The sequence below is a fragment of the Oncorhynchus mykiss genome, chromosome 18 (assembly GCF_057628025.1).
Source record: "Oncorhynchus mykiss isolate SJ-2025 chromosome 18, ASM5762802v1, whole genome shotgun sequence".
NCBI classification, from domain to species: Eukaryota; Metazoa; Chordata; class Actinopteri; order Salmoniformes; family Salmonidae; genus Oncorhynchus; species Oncorhynchus mykiss.
This window is the reverse complement of record NC_143039.1, coordinates 14,728,364-14,751,509: the sequence shown is the minus strand read 5'-3', so window position 1 is coordinate 14,751,509 and position 23,146 is coordinate 14,728,364. Positions and strand designations below refer to the sequence as shown.

The window sequence follows — 23,146 nt, the reverse complement described above, 5'->3', positions numbered from 1 at the left end:
TTTTTGACCTTTGCCTGTCCTGACCTTGTTCTCAGCCGCCTGAACACTGCCTGACCTGACCCTGGGCCTGCCTGCCGTCCTGTACCTTGGTCTCTGCTCTGGATTATCGACCCCTGCCTGACCTGACCTGTCGTTTGCCTGCTCCTGTGGTTACAATAAACATTGTTACTTTGCAATACATTTCAACTCTATATCTGACATGATACAGGTGTCTTCTTTTGTTAAACCCATAACCATGTGTGTGAGGTGGATACTGTTGTTAAACCCATAACCACGTGTGTGAGGTGGATACTGTTGTTATACCCATAACCATGTGTGTGAGGTGGATACTGTTGTTAAACCCATAACCATGTGTGTGAGGTGGATACTGTTGTTAAACCCATAACCATGTGTGTGAGGTGGATACTGTTGTTAAGCCCATAACCATGTGTGTGAGGTGGATACTGTTGTTAAACCCATAACCATGTGTGTGAGGTGGATACTGTTGTTAAACCCATAACCATGTGTGTGAGGTTAGAGCCTGTCCCTCAGCTTTGTAGGAGACCGGACACTGAACCACTGTGATCACCCCTAGAGCCTGTCCCTCAGCTTTGTAGGAGACCGGACACTGAACCACTGTGATCACCTCTAGAGCCTGTCCCTCAGCTTTGTAGGAGACCGGACACTGAACCACTGTGATCACCTCTAGAGCCTGTTCCTCAGCTTTGCTAACTTAGCAGTTCTGTTCTAGTACAGAGGTGGGGAGCCTCACCATAGACAGAGCTCAGACTGAGGCCCTCTGAATGATTCTGACACAACAGTATGGATTAAGTGAAACACTCGTTCAGCAAAACTATGAATGAACGCCCAGGAAACCCCTGTTGAGTGAACTTGAATAACATCCATTCATTCAACTTGAATGTGTCTGCGGATAGGACCCCTATACAGAACCAGGCCTGACAGGGGTGTGTTTAAGGACCACTATACAGAACCAGGCCTGACAGGGGTGTGTTTAAGGACCACTATACAGAACCAGGCCTGACAGGGGTGTGGTAAATGACCACTATACAGAACCAGGCCTGACAGGGGTGTGGTAAATGACCACTATACAGAACCAGGCCTGACAGGGCTGTGTTAAAGGACCACTATACAGAACCAGGCCTGACAGGGGTGTGTTTAAGGACCACTATACAGAACCAGGCCTGACAGGGGTGTGTTTAAGGACCCCTATACAGAACCAGGCCTGACAGGGGTGTGTTTAAGGACCCCTATACAGAACCAGGCCTGACAGGGGTGTGTTTAAGGACCACTATACAGAACCAGGCCTGACAGGGGTGTGTTTAAGGACCACTATACAGAACCAGGCCTGACAGGGGTGTGTTTAAGGACCACTATACAGAACCAGGCCTGACAGGGGTCAACGGGGCTGTGTTAAATGACTTCTATACAGAACCAGGCCTGACAGGGGTCAACAGGGCTGTGTTAAATGACTACTATACAGAACCAGGCCTGACAGGGGGTCAACAGGGCTGTGTTAAATTGACTACTATACAGAACCAGGCCTGACAAGGGTGTGGTAAATGACTACTATACAGAACCAGGCCTGACAGGGGTCAACAGGGCTGTGTTAAATGACTACTATACAGAACCAGTTCTGACAGGGGTCAACAGGACTGTGTTAAATGACTACTATACAGAACCAGGCCTGACAGGGGTCAACAGGACTGTGTTAAATGACTACTATACAGAACCAGGCCTGACAGGGGTCAACAGGGCTGTGTTAAATGACTACTATACAGAACCAGGCCTGACAGGGGTCAACAGGGCTGTGTTAAATGACTACTATACAGAACCAGGCCTGACAGGGGTCAACAGGGCTGTGTTAAATGACTACTTTACAGAACCAGGCCTGACAGGGGTGTGTTAAATGACTACTATACAGAACCAGGCCTGACAGTGCTGTGTTAAATGACTACTATACAGAACCAGGCCTGACAGGGGTCAACAGGGCTGTGTTAAATGACTACTATACAGAACCAGGCCTGACAGGGCTGTGTTAAATGACTACTATACAGAACCAGGCCTGACAGGGGTCTAAAGGGCTGTGTTAAATGACTACTATACAGAAACCAGGCCTGACAGGGGTGTGTTAAATGACTACTATACAGAACCAGGCCTGACAGGGCTGTGTTAAATGACTTCTATACAGAACCAGGCCTGACAGGGGTCTACAGGGCTGTGTTAAATGACTACTATACAGAACCAGGCCTGACGGGTCAACAGGGCTGTGTTAAATGACTACTATACAGAACCAGGCCTGACAGGGGTGTGTTTAAGGACCACTATACAGAACCAGGCCTGACAGGGGTGTGTTTAAGGACCACTATACAGAACCAGGCCTGACAGGGGTCAACGGGGCTGTGTTAAATGACTTCTATACAGAACCAGGCCTGACAGGGGTCAACAGGGCTGTGTTAAATGACTACTATACAGAACCAGGCCTGACAGGGGGTCAACAGGGCTGTGTTAAATTGACTACTATACAGAACCAGGCCTGACAAGGGTGTGGTAAATGACTACTATACAGAACCAGGCCTGACAGGGGTCAACAGGGCTGTGTTAAATGACTACTATACAGAACCAGTTCTGACAGGGGTCAACAGGACTGTGTTAAATGACTACTATACAGAACCAGGCCTGACAGGGGTCAACAGGACTGTGTTAAATGACTACTATACAGAACCAGGCCAGACAGGGGTCAACAGGACTGTGTTAAATGACTACTATACAGAACCAGGCCTGATAGGGGTCAACAGGGCTGTGTTAAATGACTACTATACAGAACCAGGCCTGACAGGGGTCAACAGGGCTGTGTTAAATGACTACTATACAGAACCAGGCCTGACAGGGGTCTACAGGGCTGTGTTAAATGACTACTATACAGAACCAGGCCTGACAGGGGTCAACAGGGCTGTGTTAAATTACTACTTTACAGAACCAGGCCTGACAGGGGTGTGTTAAATGACTACTATACAGAACCAGGCCTGACAGTGCTGTGTTAAATGACTACTATACAGAACCAGGCCTGACAGGGGTCAACAGGGCTGTGTTAAATGACTACTATACAGAACCAGGCCTGACAGGGCTGTGTTAAATGACTACTATACAGAACCAGGCCTGACAGGGGTCTAAAGGGCTGTGTTAAATGACTACTATACAGAAACCAGGCCTGACAGGGGTGTGTTAAATGACTACTATACAGAACCAGGCCTGACAGGGCTGTGTTAAATGACTTCTATACAGAACCAGGCCTGACAGGGGTCTACAGGGCTGTGTTAAATGACTACTATACAGAACCAGGCCTGACGGGTCAACAGGGCTGTGTTAAATGACTACTATACAGAACCAGGCCTGACAGGGCTGTGTAAAATGACTACTATACAGAACCAGGCCTGACAGGGGTCAACAGGACTGTGTTAAATGACTACTATACAGAACCAGGCCTGACAGGGGTCAACAGGGGTGTGTTAAATGACTACTATACAGAACCAGGCCTGACAGGGGTCAACGGGGCTGTGTTAAATGATTACTATACAGAACCAGGCCTGACAGGGGTCAACGGGGGTGTGTTAAATGACTACTATACAGATCCAGGCCTGACAGGGCTGTGTTAAATGACTACTATACAGAACCAGGCCTGACAGGGGTCAACAGGGCTGTGTTAAATGACTACTATACAGAACCAGGCCTGACAGGGGTGTGTTAAATGACCACTATACAGAACCAGGCCTGACAGGGCTGTGTTAAATGACTACTATACAGAACCAGGCCTGACAGGGGTCTAAAGGGCTGTGTTAAATGACTACTATACAGAAACCAGGCCTGACAGGGGTGTGTTAAATGACTACTATACAGAACCAGGCCTGACAGGGCTGTGTTAAATGACTTCTATACAGAACCAGGCCTGACAGGGGTCTACAGGGCTGTGTTAAATGACTACTATACAGAACCAGGCCTGACGGGTCAACAGGGCTGTGTTAATTGACTACTATACAGAACCAGGCCTGACAAGGGTGTGGTAAATGACTACTATACAGAACCAGGCCTGACAGGGGTCAACAGGGCTGTGTTAAATGACTACTATACAGAACCAGGCCTGACAGGGGTCAACAGGACTGTGTTAAATGACTACTATACAGAACCAGGCCTGACAGGGGTCAACAGGACTGTGTTAAATGACTACTATACAGAACCAGGCCAGACAGGGGTCAACAGGACTGTGTTAAATGACTACTATACAGAACCAGGCCTGACAGGGGTCAACAGGGCTGTGTTAAATGACTACTATACAGAACCAGGCCTGACAGGGGTCAACAGGGCTGTGTTAAATGACTACTATACAGAACCAGGCCTGACAGGGGTCTACAGGGCTGTGTTAAATGACTACTATACAGAACCAGGCCTGACAGGGGTCAACAGGGCTGTGTTAAATGACTACTTTACAGAACCAGGCCTGACAGGGGTGTGTTAAATGACTACTATACAGAACCAGGCCTGACAGTGCTGTGTTAAATGACTACTATACAGAACCAGGCCTGACAGGGGTCAACAGGGCTGTGTTAAATGACTACTATACAGAACCAGGCCTGACAGGGCTGTGTTAAATGACTACTATACAGAACCAGGCCTGACAGGGGTCTAAAGGGCTGTGTTAAATGACTACTATACAGAAACCAGGCCTGACAGGGGTGTGTTAAATGACTACTATACAGAACCAGGCCTGACAGGGCTGTGTTAAATGACTTCTATACAGAACCAGGCCTGACAGGGGTCTACAGGGCTGTGTTAAATGACTACTATACAGAACCAGGCCTGACGGGTCAACAGGGCTGTGTTAAATGACTACTATACAGAACCAGGCCTGACAGGGCTGTGTTAAATGACTACTATACAGAACCAGGCCTGACAGGGGTCAACAGGACTGTGTTAAATGACTACTATACAGAACCAGGCCTGACAGGGGTCAACAGGGGTGTGTTAAATGACTACTATACATAACCAGGCCTGACAGGGGTCAACGGGGCTGTGTTAAATGATTACTATACAGAACCAGGCCTGACAGGGTTCAACGGGGGTGTGTTAAATGACTACTATACAGATCCAGGCCTGACAGGGCTGTGTTAAATGACTACTATACAGAACCAGGCCTGACAGGGGTCAACAGGGCTGTGTTAAATGACTACTATACAGAACCAGGCCTGACAGGGGTGTGTTAAATGACCACTATACAGAACCAGGCCTGACAGGGCTGTGTTAAATGACTACTATATAGAACCAGGCCTGACAGGGGTCTAAAGGGCTGTGTTAAATGACTACTATACAGAAACCAGGCCTGACAGGGGTGCGTTAAATGACTACTATACAGAACCAGGCCTGACAGGGCTGTGTTAAATGACTTCTATACAGAACCAGGCCTGACAGGGGTCTACAGGGCTGTGTTAAATGACTACTATACAGAACCAGGCCTGACGGGTCAACAGGGCTGTGTTAAATGACTACTATACAGAACCAGGCCTGACAGGGCTGTGTTAAATGACTACTATACAGAACCAGGCCTGACAGGGGTCAACAGGACTGTGTTAAATGACTACTATACAGAACCAGGCCTGACAGGGGTCAACAGGGCTGTGTTAAATGACTACTATACAGAACCAGGCCTGACAGGGCTGTGTTAAATGACTACTATACAGAACCAGGCCTGACAGGGGTCAACAGGACTGTGTTAAATGACTACTATACAGAACCAGGCCTGACAGGGGTCAACAGGGGTGTGTTAAATGACTACTATACAGAACCAGGCCTGACAGGGGTCAACGGGGCTGTGTTAAATGATTACTATACAGAACCAGGCCTGACAGGGGTCAACGGGGGTGTGTTAAATTACTATTATACAGATCCAGGCCTGACAGGGCTGTGTTAAATGACTACTATACAGAACCAGGCCTGACAGGGGTCAACAGGGCTGTGTTAAATGACTACTATACAGAACCAGGCCTGACAGGGGTGTGTTAAATGACCACTATACAGAACCAGGCCTGACAGGGCTGTGTTAAATGACTACTATACAGAACCAGGCCTGACAGGGCTGTGTTAAATGACTTCTATACAGAACCAGGCCTGACAGGGGTCTACAGGGCTGTGTTAAATGACTACTATACAGAACCAGGCCTGACGGGTCAACAGGGCTGTGTTAAATGACTACTATACAGAACCAGGCCTGACAGGGCTGTGTTAAATGACTACTATACAGAACCAGGCCTGACAGGGGTCAACAGGACTGTGTTAAATGACTACTATACAGAACCAGGCCTGACAGGGGTCAACAGGGGTGTGTTAAATGACTACTATACAGAACCAGGCCTGACAGTGCTGTGTTAAATGACTACTATACAGAACCAGGCCTGACAGGGGTCAACAGGGCTGTGTTAAATGACTACTATACAGAACCAGGCCTGACAGGGCTGTGTTAAATGACTACTATACAGAACCAGGCCTGACAGGGGTCTAAAGGGCTGTGTTAAATGACTACTATACAGAAACCAGGCCTGACAGGGGTGTGTTAAATGACTACTATACAGAACCAGGCCTGACAGGGCTGTGTTAAATGACTTCTATACAGAACCAGGCCTGACAGGGGTCTACAGGGCTGTGTTAAATGACTACTATACAGAACCAGGCCTGACGGGTCAACAGGGCTGTGTTAAATGACTACTATACAGAACCAGGCCTGACAGGGCTGTGTTAAATGACTACTATACAGAACCAGGCCTGACAGGGGTCAACAGGACTGTGTTAAATGACTACTATACAGAACCAGGCCTGACAGGGGTCAACAGGGGTGTGTTAAATGACTACTATACAGAACCAGGCCTGACAGGGGTCAACGGGGCTGTGTTAAATGATTACTATACAGAACCAGGCCTGACAGGGTTCAACGGGGGTGTGTTAAATGACTACTATACAGATCCAGGCCTGACAGGGCTGTGTTAAATGACTACTATACAGAACCAGGCCTGACAGGGGTCAACAGGGCTGTGTTAAATGACTACTATACAGAACCAGGCCTGACAGGGGTGTGTTAAATGACCACTATACAGAACCAGGCCTGACAGGGCTGTGTTAAATGACTACTATATAGAACCAGGCTTGACAGGGGTCTAAAGGGCTGTGTTAAATGACTACTATACAGAAACCAGGCCTGACAGGGGTGTGTTAAATGACTACTATACAGAACCAGGCCTGACAGGGCTGTGTTAAATGACTTCTATACAGAACCAGGCCTGACAGGGGTCTACAGGGCTGTGTTAAATGACTACTATACAGAACCAGGCCTGACGGGTCAACAGGGCTGTGTTAAATGACTACTATACAGAACCAGGCCTGACAGGGCTGTGTTAAATGACTACTATACAGAACCAGGCCTGACAGGGGTCAACAGGACTGTGTTAAATGACTACTATACAGAACCAGGCCTGACAGGGGTCAACAGGGCTGTGTTAAATGACTACTATACAGAACCAGGCCTGACAGGGCTGTGTTAAATGACTACTATACAGAACCAGGCCTGACAGGGGTCAACAGGACTGTGTTAAATGACTACTATACAGAACCAGGCCTGACAGGGGTCAACAGGGTTGTGTTAAATGACTACTATACAGAACCAGGCCTGACAGGGGTCAACGGGGCTGTGTTAAATGATTACTATACAGAACCAGGCCTGACAGGGGTCAACGGGGGTGTGTTAAATGACTATTATACAGATCCAGGCCTGACAGGGCTGTGTTAAATGACTACTATACAGAACCAGGCCTGACAGGGGTCAACAGGGCTGTGTTAAATGACTACTATACAGAACCAGGCCTGACAGGGGTGTGTTAAATGACCACTATACAGAACCAGGCCTGACAGGGCTGTGTTAAATGACTACTATACAGAACCAGGCCTGACAGGGGTCTAAAAGGCTGTGTTAAATGACTACTATACAGAAACCAGGCCTGACAGGGGTGTGTTAAATGACTACTATACAGAACCAGGCCTGACAGGGCTGTGTTAAATGACTTCTATACAGAACCAGGCCTGACAGGGGTCTACAGGGCTGTGTTAAATGACTACTATACAGAACCAGGCCTGACGGGTCAACAGGGCTGTGTTAAATGACTACTATACAGAACCAGGCCTGACAGGGCTGTGTTAAATGACTACTATACAGAACCAGGCCTGACAGGGGTCAACAGGACTGTGTTAAATGACTACTATACAGAACCAGGCCTGACAGGGGTCAACAGGGGTGTGTTAAATGACTACTATACAGAACCAGGCCTGACAGGGGTCAACGGGGCTGTGTTAAATGATTACTATACAGAACCAGGCCTGACAGGGGTCAACGGGGGTGTGTTAAATGACTACTATACAGATCCAGGCCTGACAGGGCTGTGTTAAATGACTACTATACAGAACCAGGCCTGACAGGGGTCAACAGGGCTGTGTTAAATGACTACTATACAGAACCAGGCCTGACAGGGGTGTGTTAAATGACCACTATACAGAACCAGGCCTGACAGGGCTGTGTTAAATGACTACTATACAGAACCAGGCCTGACAGGGGTCTAAAGGGCTGTGTTAAATGACTACTATACAGAAACCAGGCCTGACAGGGGTGTGTTAAATGACTACTATACAGAACCAGGCCTGACAGGGCTGTGTTAAATGACTTCTATACAGAACCAGGCCTGACAGGGGTCAACAGGGCTGTGTTAAATGACTACTATACAGAACCAGGCCTGACGGGTCAACAGGGCTGTGTTAAATGACTACTATACAGAACCAGGCCTGACAGGGCTGTGTTAAATGACTACTATACAGAACCAGGCCTGACAGGGGTCAACAGGACTGTGTTAAATGACTACTATACAGAACCAGGCCTGACAGGGGTCAACAGGGGTGTGTTAAATGACTACTATACAGAACCAGGCCTGACAGGGGTCAACGGGGCTGTGTTAAATGATTACTATACAGAACCAGGCCTGACAGGGGTCAACGGGGGTGTGTTAAATGACTACTCTACAGAACCAGGCCTGACAGGGCTGTGTTAAATGACTACTATACAGAACCAGGCCTGACAGGGCTGTGTTAAATGACTACTATACAGAACCAGGCCTGACAGGGGTCAACAGGGCTGTGTTAAATGGGTAATCAGCAGATGCTACATCCACTTTTGGACTCAGAAATGAATGATATGTACCAATTGATTCTTGAAGAATGTAACTTATAAATGCCTCATGAGCTTAGTTTAACTGTTGTACCCATCAGAACCCAAAATATAAGCTTGTTTTACTACAGTGTTTGTAAACAAAGCATATTTAAATAAACACTATATAGCCTGGTTAAATCTATCATTTTGATATCATGGATGTCAGCCCTTGCATGGCTTTAAACAGTGGTTCTGAAAGAAGACCTATGAAGTGACAACTGGTGTGGCATATCTTGTTTTATTACATAGGATCAATGAACCTGCGGTTTTTATCATAAATGTCAATGATTAATTGGTGTTGTCTGTCAGTTCTTTAAACAATATACGTTTGTAGTTATCGGCCCAAGGCCAATGGACTTTTCTTTGGTTTATACAATTTATATGATCTTGACCTCAGCAATGCAGCTAAAGATTAGATCAAGCTGAATCTTTTCTCAAAGACAAAGATCTGACTATATTCCAGCCCTCTGTTTTTCATACGCTGCTCTTCCCATTATGACTGTAATAGTAGAGACAGTATGCAGCACGCGCTTCCCCGTTGATTTGCCGCTCAACACACTAGGCAGGCTACTGCCGCTTGAATAGCTTCCGCTATTCCTGAATCCTGATCCGGTCTGAGGATATCACTCCGGGGTTTTGTGTTCTCTTCCTTTAAAGCCATCACGCTCTATTCTGGAGCAATGAAAAAGTAGAACCGGGGAGGCCACCGAGGCAACCCAAGATCATTCGGGTAGCGCGGATCCTTATATGCAGGCAGGCTGCGCCACGCGTCGGGAGAACGGACGGAGTAAGATCTCAGCAACGAAAAGGATGGAGGGTCTGAAGGAGACACGGGGAATTTTGGATTGAGGAGAGGAGGGGACGAGGGACGGAAGACCGCCCGATGAACGACAGTTTTTTTCTTGGATATTTTTTGTGTGCTTTTTTTAGGGGGGATTTTGGATAATTTTTGCGGTTGATCAAAATGCCATTTGCCAAAAGGATTGTAGAACCCCAGTTACTGTGCAGGTTACCTATTCCAAATGACGAAGGCTCGCTCAACGTTGAGGATCTGTGCTCCATCAATAATGTGGTGCTCTCGCGGACCTTGCGGCAGCTCTCCGACCTGGCCAAACACGCCTGCTCCCTATTCCAGGAGCTGGAGAACGAGATCATGTCCACCAACCAGAGGGTCTGGGTTCTGCAGAATAAAATAGGGAAGATCCAACAGAACGCCAGCGGTCTAGATCCCAGACAGGAGGCAGTGCGTAAGTAGCCTAACCACCATTACTAAAATGTCTCAATTGTACGCTATGTTATATAGTTGCGTCTGCTTCTGCAATGTGTGGGATTTGTGTTTATATTCCATTCATTCCGAGGCATCGCAGTGCGTTCAAGTCGTAAGGACACACACGCCTCGATTTTCGCGGCGCCCGAGCCCACACTAGAATCTCCTCCACATTGAAATGTGTCACACGGATGCATGCGCACACCTGCATTGCACTGACCTGGCCCTGATATTGTGAATTTGTTATACCGAATTTAAAATATGAATATACGTTCACACAAACCCATTATGTGCTGTTTGGAGTTTCACATCCGTGCCTATTTTTCCCTTGACGGTTTTTTAAAAGTAATTTGATGTAGAATTCTTGAGCTTCGGAGATGTCATGCCACAGAGGGGCGTGTAGTCTGCATTGGAATGGGCAGTGGTACCAGTGGCAGTATCCTCCACATCATCATCATCATCTCTTGGTAGTATCCTAGCCTGCATCTAATATAGCTGTGACTGAATGCGTAAAACGCAACATTCTATAATGGAAGTTAAGGAATAAATATGGAATGTTGAATATCGTTCTCAGAATGCAGTGTGATATTGTTTACACTCATCATCCGCCACTAGAGCAAACCCACCTTTGACAGCACAGCATTAATCGTCCTAGCATTAATAATGACTTTATATGGCGATGGACATTGCAGTCCGAATATGAAGTCATGGATAGATAGTATATGACTGATAATTATGTCATTATAAGATGATGATTAAACACAGACAATTGTTCAATGGGATGGATGCATTTGGGAAGAAACCCAGTGGCCTCACTTGGAGGGACTGCAAGCCCATAGATATGAATAGGCTAGATGTTGTTTTGGATGTATTGATGTTCAATGTGTTGTTTGATGTCTGTTTCACATCATATGGTGCAGTAGATAGGGAATGGTAGGTACCTGGCGCTGACCTTATGCAGTCATAGGCTGTCTGAAAACGGTTCCTACATAAGCAACATACTGTGGATTCATTCCCATAGCCGAGCCTTCTATTTCCAGGGAACTAAACAGCATTCTAAGCCTCAGGCGAAATGAAGGGTGGAAAAATAACACGACTCCATCTTTAAAATTCATTTCAGTCATCCACCCTGGCTTTCCCCCTCTCTCTTCCCTTTTCTCTCTCTTCTCCCTCCCTCCCTCCCTCTCTCCCTCTCTCTTCCTCGAGCCACAGCAGTCAGTGTAATGCAAGCCATGGTTTAGTTACGTAAGGAAAAGAGAGACATTCACTTATTCCACTATTTCTAACAGTCACCTAACTGAGATGTGATGGTGATGTTGTAGCCTAGAAATTGTAGTGCTACTGCTGTTGCTGTGAATCATCATGGAGTATTTAGAAAGAGAGAGAGTGTGAGAGAGACAGAGAGTAAGAGAGAGAGGGGGGGGGTAGAGGCCAACTCTGGTGTGGATGGATGCAGTGATGATGATGTGGTCTGGGTTTGGCTGTAGGTAGGCATGCTGCTAGCCGAGACTGGGCAGCAGCATGGCTACACCAAGCCAGTGAAAGGGAGGACTGTGAAAGGCTGGATTGGAGGGACGAGGAGGATGAGGATCGTTTCTCTCCAGTGATGATGATGTGGTCTGGGTTTGGCTGTAGGTAGCCATGCTGCTAGCCGAGACTGGGCAGCAGCATGGCTACACCAAGCCAGTGAAAGGGAGGACTGTGAAAGGCTGGATTGGAGGGACGAGGAGGATGAGGATCGTTCCTCTCCAGTGATGATGATGTGGTCTGGGTTTGGCTGTAGGTAGCCATGCTGCTAGCCGAGACTGGGCAGCAGCATGGCTACACCAAGCCAGTGAAAGGGAGGACTGTGAAAGGCTGGATTGGAGGGACGAGGAGGATGAGGATCGTTCCTCTCCAATGTTGATGGTAAACTAAATCCTGGCTCTCTGGGATGCTGTGTTCAAAGAAATATAATAGCTAGAACAGGAAAAAGCCTCATGCCATTGCAATTGGCTTGAATGGAGATTCCTGTTCTAGTAAGCCTAATTCTATGTTTATGGCTGTTAAGCATGCATCAAATCAAACTTTATTTGTCACATGCGCCCGAATACAACAGGTGTAGTAGACCTTACCGTGAAATGCTTACTGACAAGCCCTTAACCAACAGTGTAGACCTTACCGTGAAATGCTTACTGACAAGCCCTTAACCAACAGTGTAGACCTTACCGTGAAATGCTTACTGACATGCCCTTAACCAACAGTGTAGACCTTACCGTGAAATGCTTACTGACAAGCCCTTAACCAACAGTGTAGACCTTACCGTGAAATGCTTACTTACAGGCCCTTAACCAACAGTGTAGACCTTACCGTGAAATGCTTACTTACAAGCCCTTAACCAACAGTGTAGACCTTACCGTGAAATGCTTACTTACAAGCCCTTAACCAACCATGCAGTTCAAGAAGAGTTAAGAAAATATTTACCAAATAAACTCAAGTAAAAAATAAAATAAATAACAATGAAATAACAATAATGAGGCTATACCGAGTCAGTGTGCGGGGGGGTACAGGTTAGTTGAGGTAATTTGTACACGTACTGTAGGTAGGTGTGACTTCTGTCCAATGCAAATGAATGGGGCTGGGAATCTAGACTAGAGACTATTTATTTAGATCTATTTCCAGCCCACTGATCTGATCTGGCACGGTTTGAATTTAATCATTTGTTGGTTATTAGCAGGTACTCAAACTTTTTGCTAAAAATAACTTGAATGTGTAGATAATAAATGACTTTGAAATGTAGCTACTCTGGCCTGAAGTGTCCCTCTTTGCTGACACTGACAGGGAACTTTGAAATGCAGCTACTCTGGCCTGAAGTGTCCCTCTGGCCTGAAGTGTCCCTCTTTACTAACACTGACAGGGAACTTTGACATGTAGCTACTCTGGCCTGAAGTGTCCCTCTTTGCTGACACTGACAGGGAACTTTGAAATGCAGCTACTCTGGCCTGAAGTGTCCCTCTTTACTAACACTGACAGGGAACTTAGAAATGCAGCTACTCTGGCCTGAAGTGTCCCTCTTTGCTGACACTGACAGGGAACTTTGACATGTAGCTACTCTGGCCTGAAGTGTCCCTCTTTACTAACACTGACAGGGAACTTTGACATGCAGCTACTCTGGCCTGAAGTGTCCCTCTTTACTAACACTGACAGGGAACTTTGACATGCAGCTACTCTGGCCTGAAGTGGCCCTCTTTACTAACACTGACAGGGAACTTTGACATGTAGCTACTCTGGCCTGAAGTGTCCCTCTTTACTAACACTGACAGGGAACTTTGAAATGCAGCTACTCTGGCCTGAAGTGGCCCTCTTTACTAACACTGACAGGGAACTTTGAAATGCAGCTACTCTGGCCTGAAGTGTCCCTCTTTACTGACACTGACAGGGAACTTTGAAATGTAGCTACTCTGGCCTGAAGTGTCCCTCTTTACTAACACTGACAGGGAACTTTGACATGTAGCTACTCTGGCCTGAAGTGTCCCTCTTTACTAACACTGACAGGGAACTTTGAAATGCAGCTACTCTGGCCTGAAGTGTCCCTCTTTACTGACACTAACAGGGAACTTTGAAATGTAGCTACTCTGGCCTGAAGTGTCCCTCTTTACTGACACTGACAGGGAACTTTGAAATGCAGCTACTCTGGCCTGAAGTGTCCCTCTTTACTGACACTGACAGGGAACTTTGAAATGCAGCTACTCTGGCCTGAAGTGTCCCTCTTTGCTGACACTGACAGGGAACTTTGAAATGTAGCTACTCTGGCCTGAAGTGTCCCTCTTTGCTGACACTGACAGGGAACTTTGAAATGCAGCTACTCTGGCCTGAAGTGTCCCTCTTTGCTGACACTGACAGGGAACTTTGACATGTAGCTACTCTGGCCTGAAGTGTCCCTCTTTGCTGACACTGACAGGGAACTTTGACATGTAGCTACTCTGGCCTGAAGTGTCCCTCTTTACTGACACTGACAGGGAACTTTGAAATGCAGCTACTCTGGCCTGAAGTGTCCCTCTTTGCTAACACTGACAGGGAACTTTGAAATGCAGCTACTCTGGCCTGAAGTGTCCCTCTTTGCTGACACTGACAGGGAACTTTGAAATGTAGCTACTCTGGCCTGGAGTGTCCCTCTTTACTAACACTGACAGGGAACTTTGAAATGCAGCTACTCTGGCCTGAAGTGTCCCTCTTTGCTAACACTGACAGGGAACTTTGAAATGCAGCTACTCTGGCCTGAAGTGTCCCTCTTTACTAACACTGACAGGGAACTTTGAAATGCAGCTACTCTGGCCTGAAGTGTCCCTCTTTACTGACACTGACAGGGAACTTTGAAATGCAGCTACTCTGGCCTGAAGTGTCCCTCTTTGCTGACACTGACAGGGAACTTTGAAATGCAGCTACTCTGGCCTGAAGTGTCCCTCTTTACTAACACTGACACTTAGTTTAGTCATAGCCAGTTGAAGTTTCACACGATGATTACCCTTATCGTTGGTGATGGCCTGGCCTTCTATAATGTCATCTCAACAGAGATGGTGGGGAACCTGGCTTGTCATCTTAGTTTAGTTTGAAAGAGGCTGGAGTGGAGGCTGAGGCTGAATGGTGATGTTGGTGAGAGTGATGAGGCTGGGGTTTCTTAGACACATGGCCAGGGAACCCCCAAATCCTCTACCCCCCTCCACAAGCAGCCCAGACAGACCAGACCGTCCCTCTGCTTCTCCACAGGGGAGGGGCGGGCCATGTGAAGGCATCAAAGCCTGACCTGACCCCCCCTGGCTCCCTGACCCCCTGGCATCTTAGCCCTGAGAAGGGAATAGTTTCACTATGAACTCTACTCAAGGAGAACTCAAAAGAGAGTCGTTTCAGTAGTTTACAGTGTGCCATCCACTACCAGGCATGCTGTGGGTGGTGTTCCTCAGGTCTTAGTTCCATCCACTACCAGGCATGCTGTGACTGGTGTTCCTCAGGTCTTAGTTCCATCCACTACCAGGCATGCTGTTGCTGGTGTTCCTCAGGTCTTAGTTCCATCCACTACCAGGCATGCTGTGACTGGTGTTCCTCAGGTCTTAGTTCCATCCACTACCAGGCATGCTGTGACTGGTGTTCCTCAGGTCTTAGTTCCATCCACTACCAGGCATGCTGTGACTGATGTTCCTCAGGTCTTAGTTCCATCCACTACCAGGCATGCTGTGGCTGATGCTCCTCAGGTCTTAGTTCCATCCACTACCAGGCATGCTGTGGCTGATGTTCCTCAGGTCTTAGTTCCATCCACTACCAGGCATGCTGTGACTGATGTTCCTCAGGTCTTAGTTCCATCCACTACCAGGCATGCTGTGACTGGTGTTCCTCAGGTCTTAGTTCCATCCACTACCAGGCATGCTGTGGCTGATGCTCCTCAGGTCTTAGTTCCATCCACTACCAGGCATGCTGTGACTGGTGTTCCTCAGGTCTTAGTTCCATCCACTACCAGGCATGCTGTGGCTGATGCTCCTCAGGTCTTAGTTCCATCCACTACCAGGCATGCTGTGACTGGTGTTCCTCAGGTCTTAGTTCCATCCACTACCAGGCATGCTGTGGCTGATGCTCCTCAGGTCTTAGTTCCATCCACTACCAGGCATGCTGTGGCTGATGCTCCTCAGGTCTTAGTTCCATCCACTACCAGGCATGCTGTGACTGATGCTCCTCAGGTCTTAGTTCCATCCACTACCAGGCATGCTGTGACTGGTGTTCCTCAGGTCTTAGTTCCATCCACTACCAGGCATGCTGTGACTGGTGTTCCTCAGGTCTTAGTTCCATCCACTACCAGGCATGCTGTGACTGGTGTTCCTCAGGTCTTAGTTCCATCCACTACCAGGCATGCTGTGACTGGTGTTCCTCAGTTCTCTGAACTGAAAGGCTTCTTAATGATTTCCTCCTTCTTAACTAAAGACAACTGACCCTGAGGGGGGGATAGGTACACACACTAACACAAGGACACACACACACACACACACACACACACACACACACACACACACACACACACACACACACACACACACACATAAACTCCTGGTGCTGTTTGAGAGGGCTGCCAGGTGAATAAGACACCCTGAGGGATACATCCTAAAGAACAGGAGGTACAGATTGTTCAGGAATCAGTTGTACTGTTGACAGAAAGGACAGGATGTTCAGGGATCAGTTGTACTGTTGACAGAAAGGACAGGATGTTCAGGAATCAGTTGTGCTGTTGACAGAAAGGACAGGATGTTCAGGGATCAGTTGTGCTGTTGACAGAAAGGACAGGATGTTCAGGGATCAGTTGTACTGTTGACAGGAAGTACAGATTGTTCAGGAATCAGTTGTGCTGTTGACAGAAAGGACAGGATGTTCAGGGATCAGTTGTGCTGTTGACAGAAAGGACAGATTGTTCAGGAATCAGTTGTACTGTTGACAGAAAGGACAGTTTGTTCAGGGATCCGTTGTGCTGTTGACAGAAAGGACAGGATGTTCAGGGATCAGTTGTGCTGTTGACAGAAAGGACAGATTGTTCAGGAATCAGTTGTACTGTTGACAGAAAGGACAGGATGTTCAGGAATCAGTTGTACTGTTGACAGAAAGGACAGTTTGTTCAGGAATCAGTTGTACTGTTGACAACATTGCATTAGAAGGGTCAGTCAGCCCCTGAGGTGGAGGTGTGGACTTTTTCCTTCACTAAACTATGTGTTTTTCTCTCCAATATGTACCCTAGTGATTGACACATAGTCCAGAGGATGGGTTAGTGTCACACATTTTATAATCACAAAGTCAGACCTTTACAGTGCTCTGTTTGAGTGTCGATGAGTAAGCTACATTGAACTACATTACAGTTCTCCTGTTAGATTTTGTTTTTTTACAGCATTTGAACTACAGTTGAGGAGAGGTGGTGAAAACCTTCATTATGATCTGATTTGATCTGGTCAACAGGAGTGCAATATGCTGTAGCATGGAGAGCCATGACTTCTCCTCTCTACTCTGGCCGTCATGTGTGAATCAGAATGGCACATGACTAGGTTTTTCACAGCGATAATCTAATCCATGACAATCAACAAGCACTTGGGATCTCAGCTCAGGAGCCCCAATGTAAATGATATACACTGTAGAGAATCTGATTTGGCTTTCTCAAAGACACAGTCTATAAGAGTTCCTGCTGTTCAATGGTCATTTCAATAATTTGTGACCCCTCGTCTCTTTTCGGTCCAACACTGGAAGCAGTGTTTTTGATATTGGATTAAAGTACAGGCTCTGAGCTTCGCTGCAATTGGAGGAAGAACACTGGGAACGTAATGCTACGGTGAAAGTTGATAAACTTGTAAACCCACTTTTGAGAAATGGCCCTTGAAAAGTTTTGGCTCAGTTTTTTACACTTCCTTGTTCACAAAATCTGTGTTGTTTATACTTTACAGGGCCTTCAGAAAGTATACACACTCCTTGACTTTTCCCACATTTTGTTGTGCTACAGCCCGAATTTACAAGTGGATTAAATGTAGATTTTTGTTACTGGCAATTACACACAATACCCGTAATGTCCAAGTGGAATAATGTTTATTTTTTATTTGTACTAATTCATTAAAATGAATTGTCTTGAGTAAATAAGTATTCAACCCCCTTTTGTTATGGCAAGCCAAAATAAGTTTGCAAGCCCCCAAAAAATGATTGGCTTAACAGGTCTCATAATAACGTGCATGGACTCACTCAGTTTGCAGTGTTTAACAGGATTTTAGTATGTCTTCCTCATTTCTGTACCCCACACAATTATCTGCAAGGTCCCTCAGTCGAGCAGTGAAAGACCAGGGAGGTTTTCCAATGCCTTGTAAAGAAGGGCACCTATTGGTAGATGGGTAAAAAAACAGCAGACGTTGAATATCCCCTTGAGCATGGTGAAATATAATTAACACTTTGCATGGTGTATCGACACACCCAGTCACTACATAGATACAGGTGTCCTTACTAACTCAGTTGCCGGAGAGTAAAGAAACCGCTCAGGGATTTCACCAGGATGCCAATGGTGATTTTAAAATAGTTACAGAGTTCAATGGCTGTGACAGGAGAAAAGTGAGGATGGATCAACAACATTTGTAGTTACTCCACAATACTAACCTAGATGATAGAGTGAAAAGAAGGAAATCTCCATGACCTGCATACACCCATGTCACCCATACACCCATGTCACCCATGTCATACATACACCCATGTCACCCATACGCCCATGTCACTCATGGCACCCATACACCCATACATCTAGGTCACCCATGTCACCCATACACCCATTTCACCCATACATCTAGGTCACCCATACATCTAGGTCACCCATACACCCATGTCACCCATACACCCATGTCACCCATTAAGCTTGTTTGGGATGATCAGGATCGACTGAATCAAATTGACTGATTTCCTTATATGAACTGTAACTCAGTAAAATCTTTGAAATTGTCGCGTTCATATTTTTGTTCAGTGTAGCAATGGAAACGGCTTTCTGAGATTTGAGTCATATTACTACACAGTGGGCCAACTGCCAGTTGTGGCACAGCCTGGGATCGAACCCGGGTCTGTAGTGATGCCTCAAGCAGTGCGATGTAGTGCCTTAAACCGCTGCGCCACTTGGGAGGCCACGGTAGAACTTTGTTTCTTCTTCATTGAACTAGACTAGAGTCTTCTGATGACAGTGACGGAGAAGAAATGGAGATCAACAGTGTAGTTGTCACGGAAGAAATTGACAGAGTTTTGAAATCAGTTGAATGTCCTGTGGAAACCGAGTTTGTTTGCTAATGCAGAGGGAGTCAAAAAGAGAACACAGAAGGCTGTTTTATAAAACACCTGTCTCTAGATTACATCTTCAAACTAAGGGCAACCATGGCCGTGAAGCATTCATCCAGGTTAAGTGAGGGTTTGACCGCCGGGGCTCTAGCGACTCCTTGTGATGGGCCGGGCGCCTGCCGGCTGACTTTGTTTGTCAGTTGGATGGTGTTTCCTGGTGCAGGTGGCTTCTGGGTTAAGCGGGCGGGTGTTAAAAAGCGCAGTTTGGCGGGTCATGTTTCGGAGGACGCATGATTTGACCTTCGCCTCTCCTGAGCCCTTTGGGGAGTCGCAGTGATGAGACAAGATTGTAATTGGATATCACGACATTGGGGAGAAAAGGGGGTAAAATACAGAAATAAATGGTTTTACCTAGGTCAGGGATTTCCTCATCGTCTGATTCATTTTCAGACAGTCAACAGAAAGTAGTCCCTCACAACTTTTTCCCACTGATATTTGTCAATGGCGCCTGCCAAATTCAGGGCAGCAATGTCATTGAGAGCAGTAGCAACACTTGCAGTTCTCCATGGCTATATCTTGTTTTTAAAACCCGGTAGCAAGGATTATCTGAGCAGCTCATGTTATAGAAAGAAGCCTGCGACATGGCAGACCAATCGGAACTAATCTCTCCAGCCCATCGATTGTCTCAACCAATCATGGCTAACGGGAAGGTTCCTGTCTTCTGTGGCTAAACCAACTAGGCTCGTAATTTAACAATTGTATTGATATTTACAGAGGACACACCCGTTTATTACTAAGGCACATTAAAGTTCACATGTTCAAGAAGGAATTTCTGAAAAAAGAAAATGCATTTTGATTTAGAAAAATGTCTCTCCTGTGAAGTAGTGACGTTCGTCATACACCCAGCTTCCTGAAAAAGGCCACATATATATATATATACTAACAAATTGCTTCTTGAAGAATAGAACTCATAGATCCCTTTAATACGAACTTACTACAACTGCCTTACCCAATCAAAACCCCAAATCTGTATGGCTTTAAAATACGTTTAAAAAACTATTATGTGGAGCAGGATCAGGCTGTTTAAATTGCAGATTGTGCCTTTAAGATGAGAGGTCTGTTACAGAGTGGCCACGTTGTTCAACTCCTAAATAGCATGTCGTAGCCTTGACAAGCCAGCCAGCTACCTAGGTGTTGGTGAGATGAGGAAGTGGGTCAAATAAAGCAGCAGCGGAGAGAGGGAGTAAAGAGAGACGACACCACTCCCTCCTCACCAGACACACAGTACAGTACAGTACAGTATGGACATGCACTGCAGCATCTCTTCTATCTCTCTCCCGCGTTCCCTCGCTTTCTCTGTACACTCTACACTTGGCTAAAGAGGTAGATAGTTGTCTTTTCTCTGTTTCTCCTTTCATTCTCTCTCTCTCTCCCTCTCTCTCTGTCTCCCCCCTTTTCTCTCTCTCTCTCTTTCTCTCTTTCTCTCTCCCTCTCTCCCTCTCTCTCTCTCTCTCTCTCTCCCTCTCTCTGCCTCCCCCTCTTTTCTCTCATATCTGTCCTATCTGTCTGTCTGTATAAGGCTAGAGAACGCCTAGAGTCTGATAATAAAGCCGACTGTTAATGTCATCAGTGTTGTTGTGTGTATAGGGTGAATTACAACGCTGAGTGTTAATATGTCATCAGTGTTGTTGTGTGAATAGGGTGAATTACAACGCTGAGTGTTAATATGTCATCAGTGTTGTTGTGTGTATAGGGTGAATTACAATGCTGTTATGTTAATATGTCATCAGTGTTCTTGTGTGAATTACAACGCTGTTAAGTTAAAATGTCATCAGTGTTGTTGTGTGAATAGGGTGAATTACAATGCTGTTATGTTAATATGTCATCAGTGTTGTTGTGTGTATAGGGTGAATTACAATGCTGTTATGTTCATATGTCATCAGTGTTGTTGTGTGAATAGGGTGAATTACAACGCTGAGTGTTAATATGTCATCAGTGTTGTTGTGTGAATAGGGTGAATTACAATGCTGTTATGTTAATATGTCATCAGTGTTGTTGTGTGAATTACAATGCTGTTATGTTAATATGTCATCAGTGTTGTTGTGTGAATTACAATGCTGTTATGTTAATATGTCATCAGTGTTGTTGTGTGTATAGGGTGAATTACAATGCTGCTATGTTAACACCCAGGATCTTATGCCCTGACTGCATTCCCTTCCTCAGAACTCTACTGTACAACTACTCACATAGATCCTATTCAATAACTCGTTGTATGGAACTACTAGCTTGGAAACCAAGCAGAATATCACTCTGTTTCACTGTTGTTTCTCTTGAAACAGAATAGAGCTAAACACAGGCAAAATCCTGGTTCAGTCTGCTTTCCAACAGACACTGGAAGACAAATTCACATTTCAGCAGGACAATAACCTAAAACACACTGGAGTTGCTTACCAAGAGAACATTAAATGTTCCTGAGTGGCTTGGTTACAGTTTTGACTTAAATCAGCTTGAAAATCTATGGCAAGACTTGAACATGGCTGTCTACCAATGATCAACAATTTTGAATGATTTTTAAAGAACAATGGGCAAATATTGTACAATACAGGTGTGCAAAGGTCTTAGAGACTTACCCACAAGTACTCACAGCTGTAACCGCTGCCAAAGGTGATTCTAACACTCAGGGGTGTGAATACTTATGTCAATTCGATATTTTTGTATTTAATTTTAAATAAATTGGCAACATTTTTATAAAATATGTTTTCACTTTCTCATTATTGGGTATTGTGATGTCATTATGGGGTATTGTGATGTCATTATGGGGTATTGTGATGTCATTATGGGGTATTGTGATGTCAATATGGGGTATTGTGATGTCATTATGGGGTATTGTGTGTAGATGGGTGAGAAAAACTCATATTTAATACATTTTGAATACAGGCTGTAACAACAACATGTGTAATAATTCAAGGGGTATGAATACTTTCTGAGGCACTGTTAGTCAGGTCTGCTTGGATGGCTGGATGGCTATGGGAAGGGGGAGGGGATAAGAGGGAGGTTTACACTTTCAACTGATACCTGTTTTCATTTTGTCCAACTCTTTAATCATACTGTATTTCAAGGGGCCTGGAAGGTGTAATTGATGGAGTCAGTCTGGAGAACGTCTGTGTTTAGTTTCTTCTCAGTCGTCTGGCCTGAGGAGAGGAGGAGGGAGACCCAGAGGAGTGTCACGTTACTATGTTGAGGCTGGAACTTAACTTACAACATCATAGTAATAGTAGTACTAATGGTAGTAGTAGTTGTATAGTAGTAGTAGTAGTAGTAGTAGTAGTATAGTAGTAGTAGTAGTAGTATAGTAATAGTAGTATAGTAATAGTAGTAGTATAGTAATAGTAGTATAGCAGTAGTAGTAGTAGTAGTATAGTAATAGTAGTATAGTAATAGTAGTATAGTAGTAGTAGTATAGTAGTAGTAGTATAGTAGTAGTAGTATAGTAGTAGTAGTATAGTAGTAGTAGTATAGTAGTAGTAGTATAGTAGTAGTAGTATAGTAATTGTAGTATAGTAGTAGTAGTAGTATAGTAGTAGTAATAGTAGTATAGTAATAGTATAGTAGTAGTATAGTAATAGTATAGTAGTGGTAGTATCGTAATGGTATAGTAGTAGTTTCCACCAAAGTGGAATAGATGTTGAATTGATGTTTGTGCCAGCGTGATGACTGTACCACTCATATGGATAGTGGTGTATAGTAGTAGTAGTAGAATAGTAATAGTATAGTAGTAGTGGGGTATAGTA

At 45.5% G+C, this 23,146-nt stretch overlaps 1 protein-coding gene across 4 annotated transcripts in view; it reads left to right on the top strand.

Annotated features, from left to right (window-relative positions):
• Positions 1-9,642: 9,642 nt before the first annotated feature.
• The window catches only part of nhsb (Nance-Horan syndrome b (congenital cataracts and dental anomalies)), a 158,731-nt gene continuing 145,227 nt past the window's right edge, over positions 9,643-23,146 (top strand). For all 4 annotated transcript variants that reach the window (XM_090207266.1, XM_036951558.2, XM_090207265.1 and 1 more), the window contains exon 1: positions 9,643-10,536. In XM_090207266.1, coding sequence (XP_090063392.1) covers positions 10,254-10,536 — 283 coding nt within the window. In that variant the 5' untranslated portion in view covers positions 9,643-10,253. The remainder of the gene's footprint in view (positions 10,537-23,146) is intronic.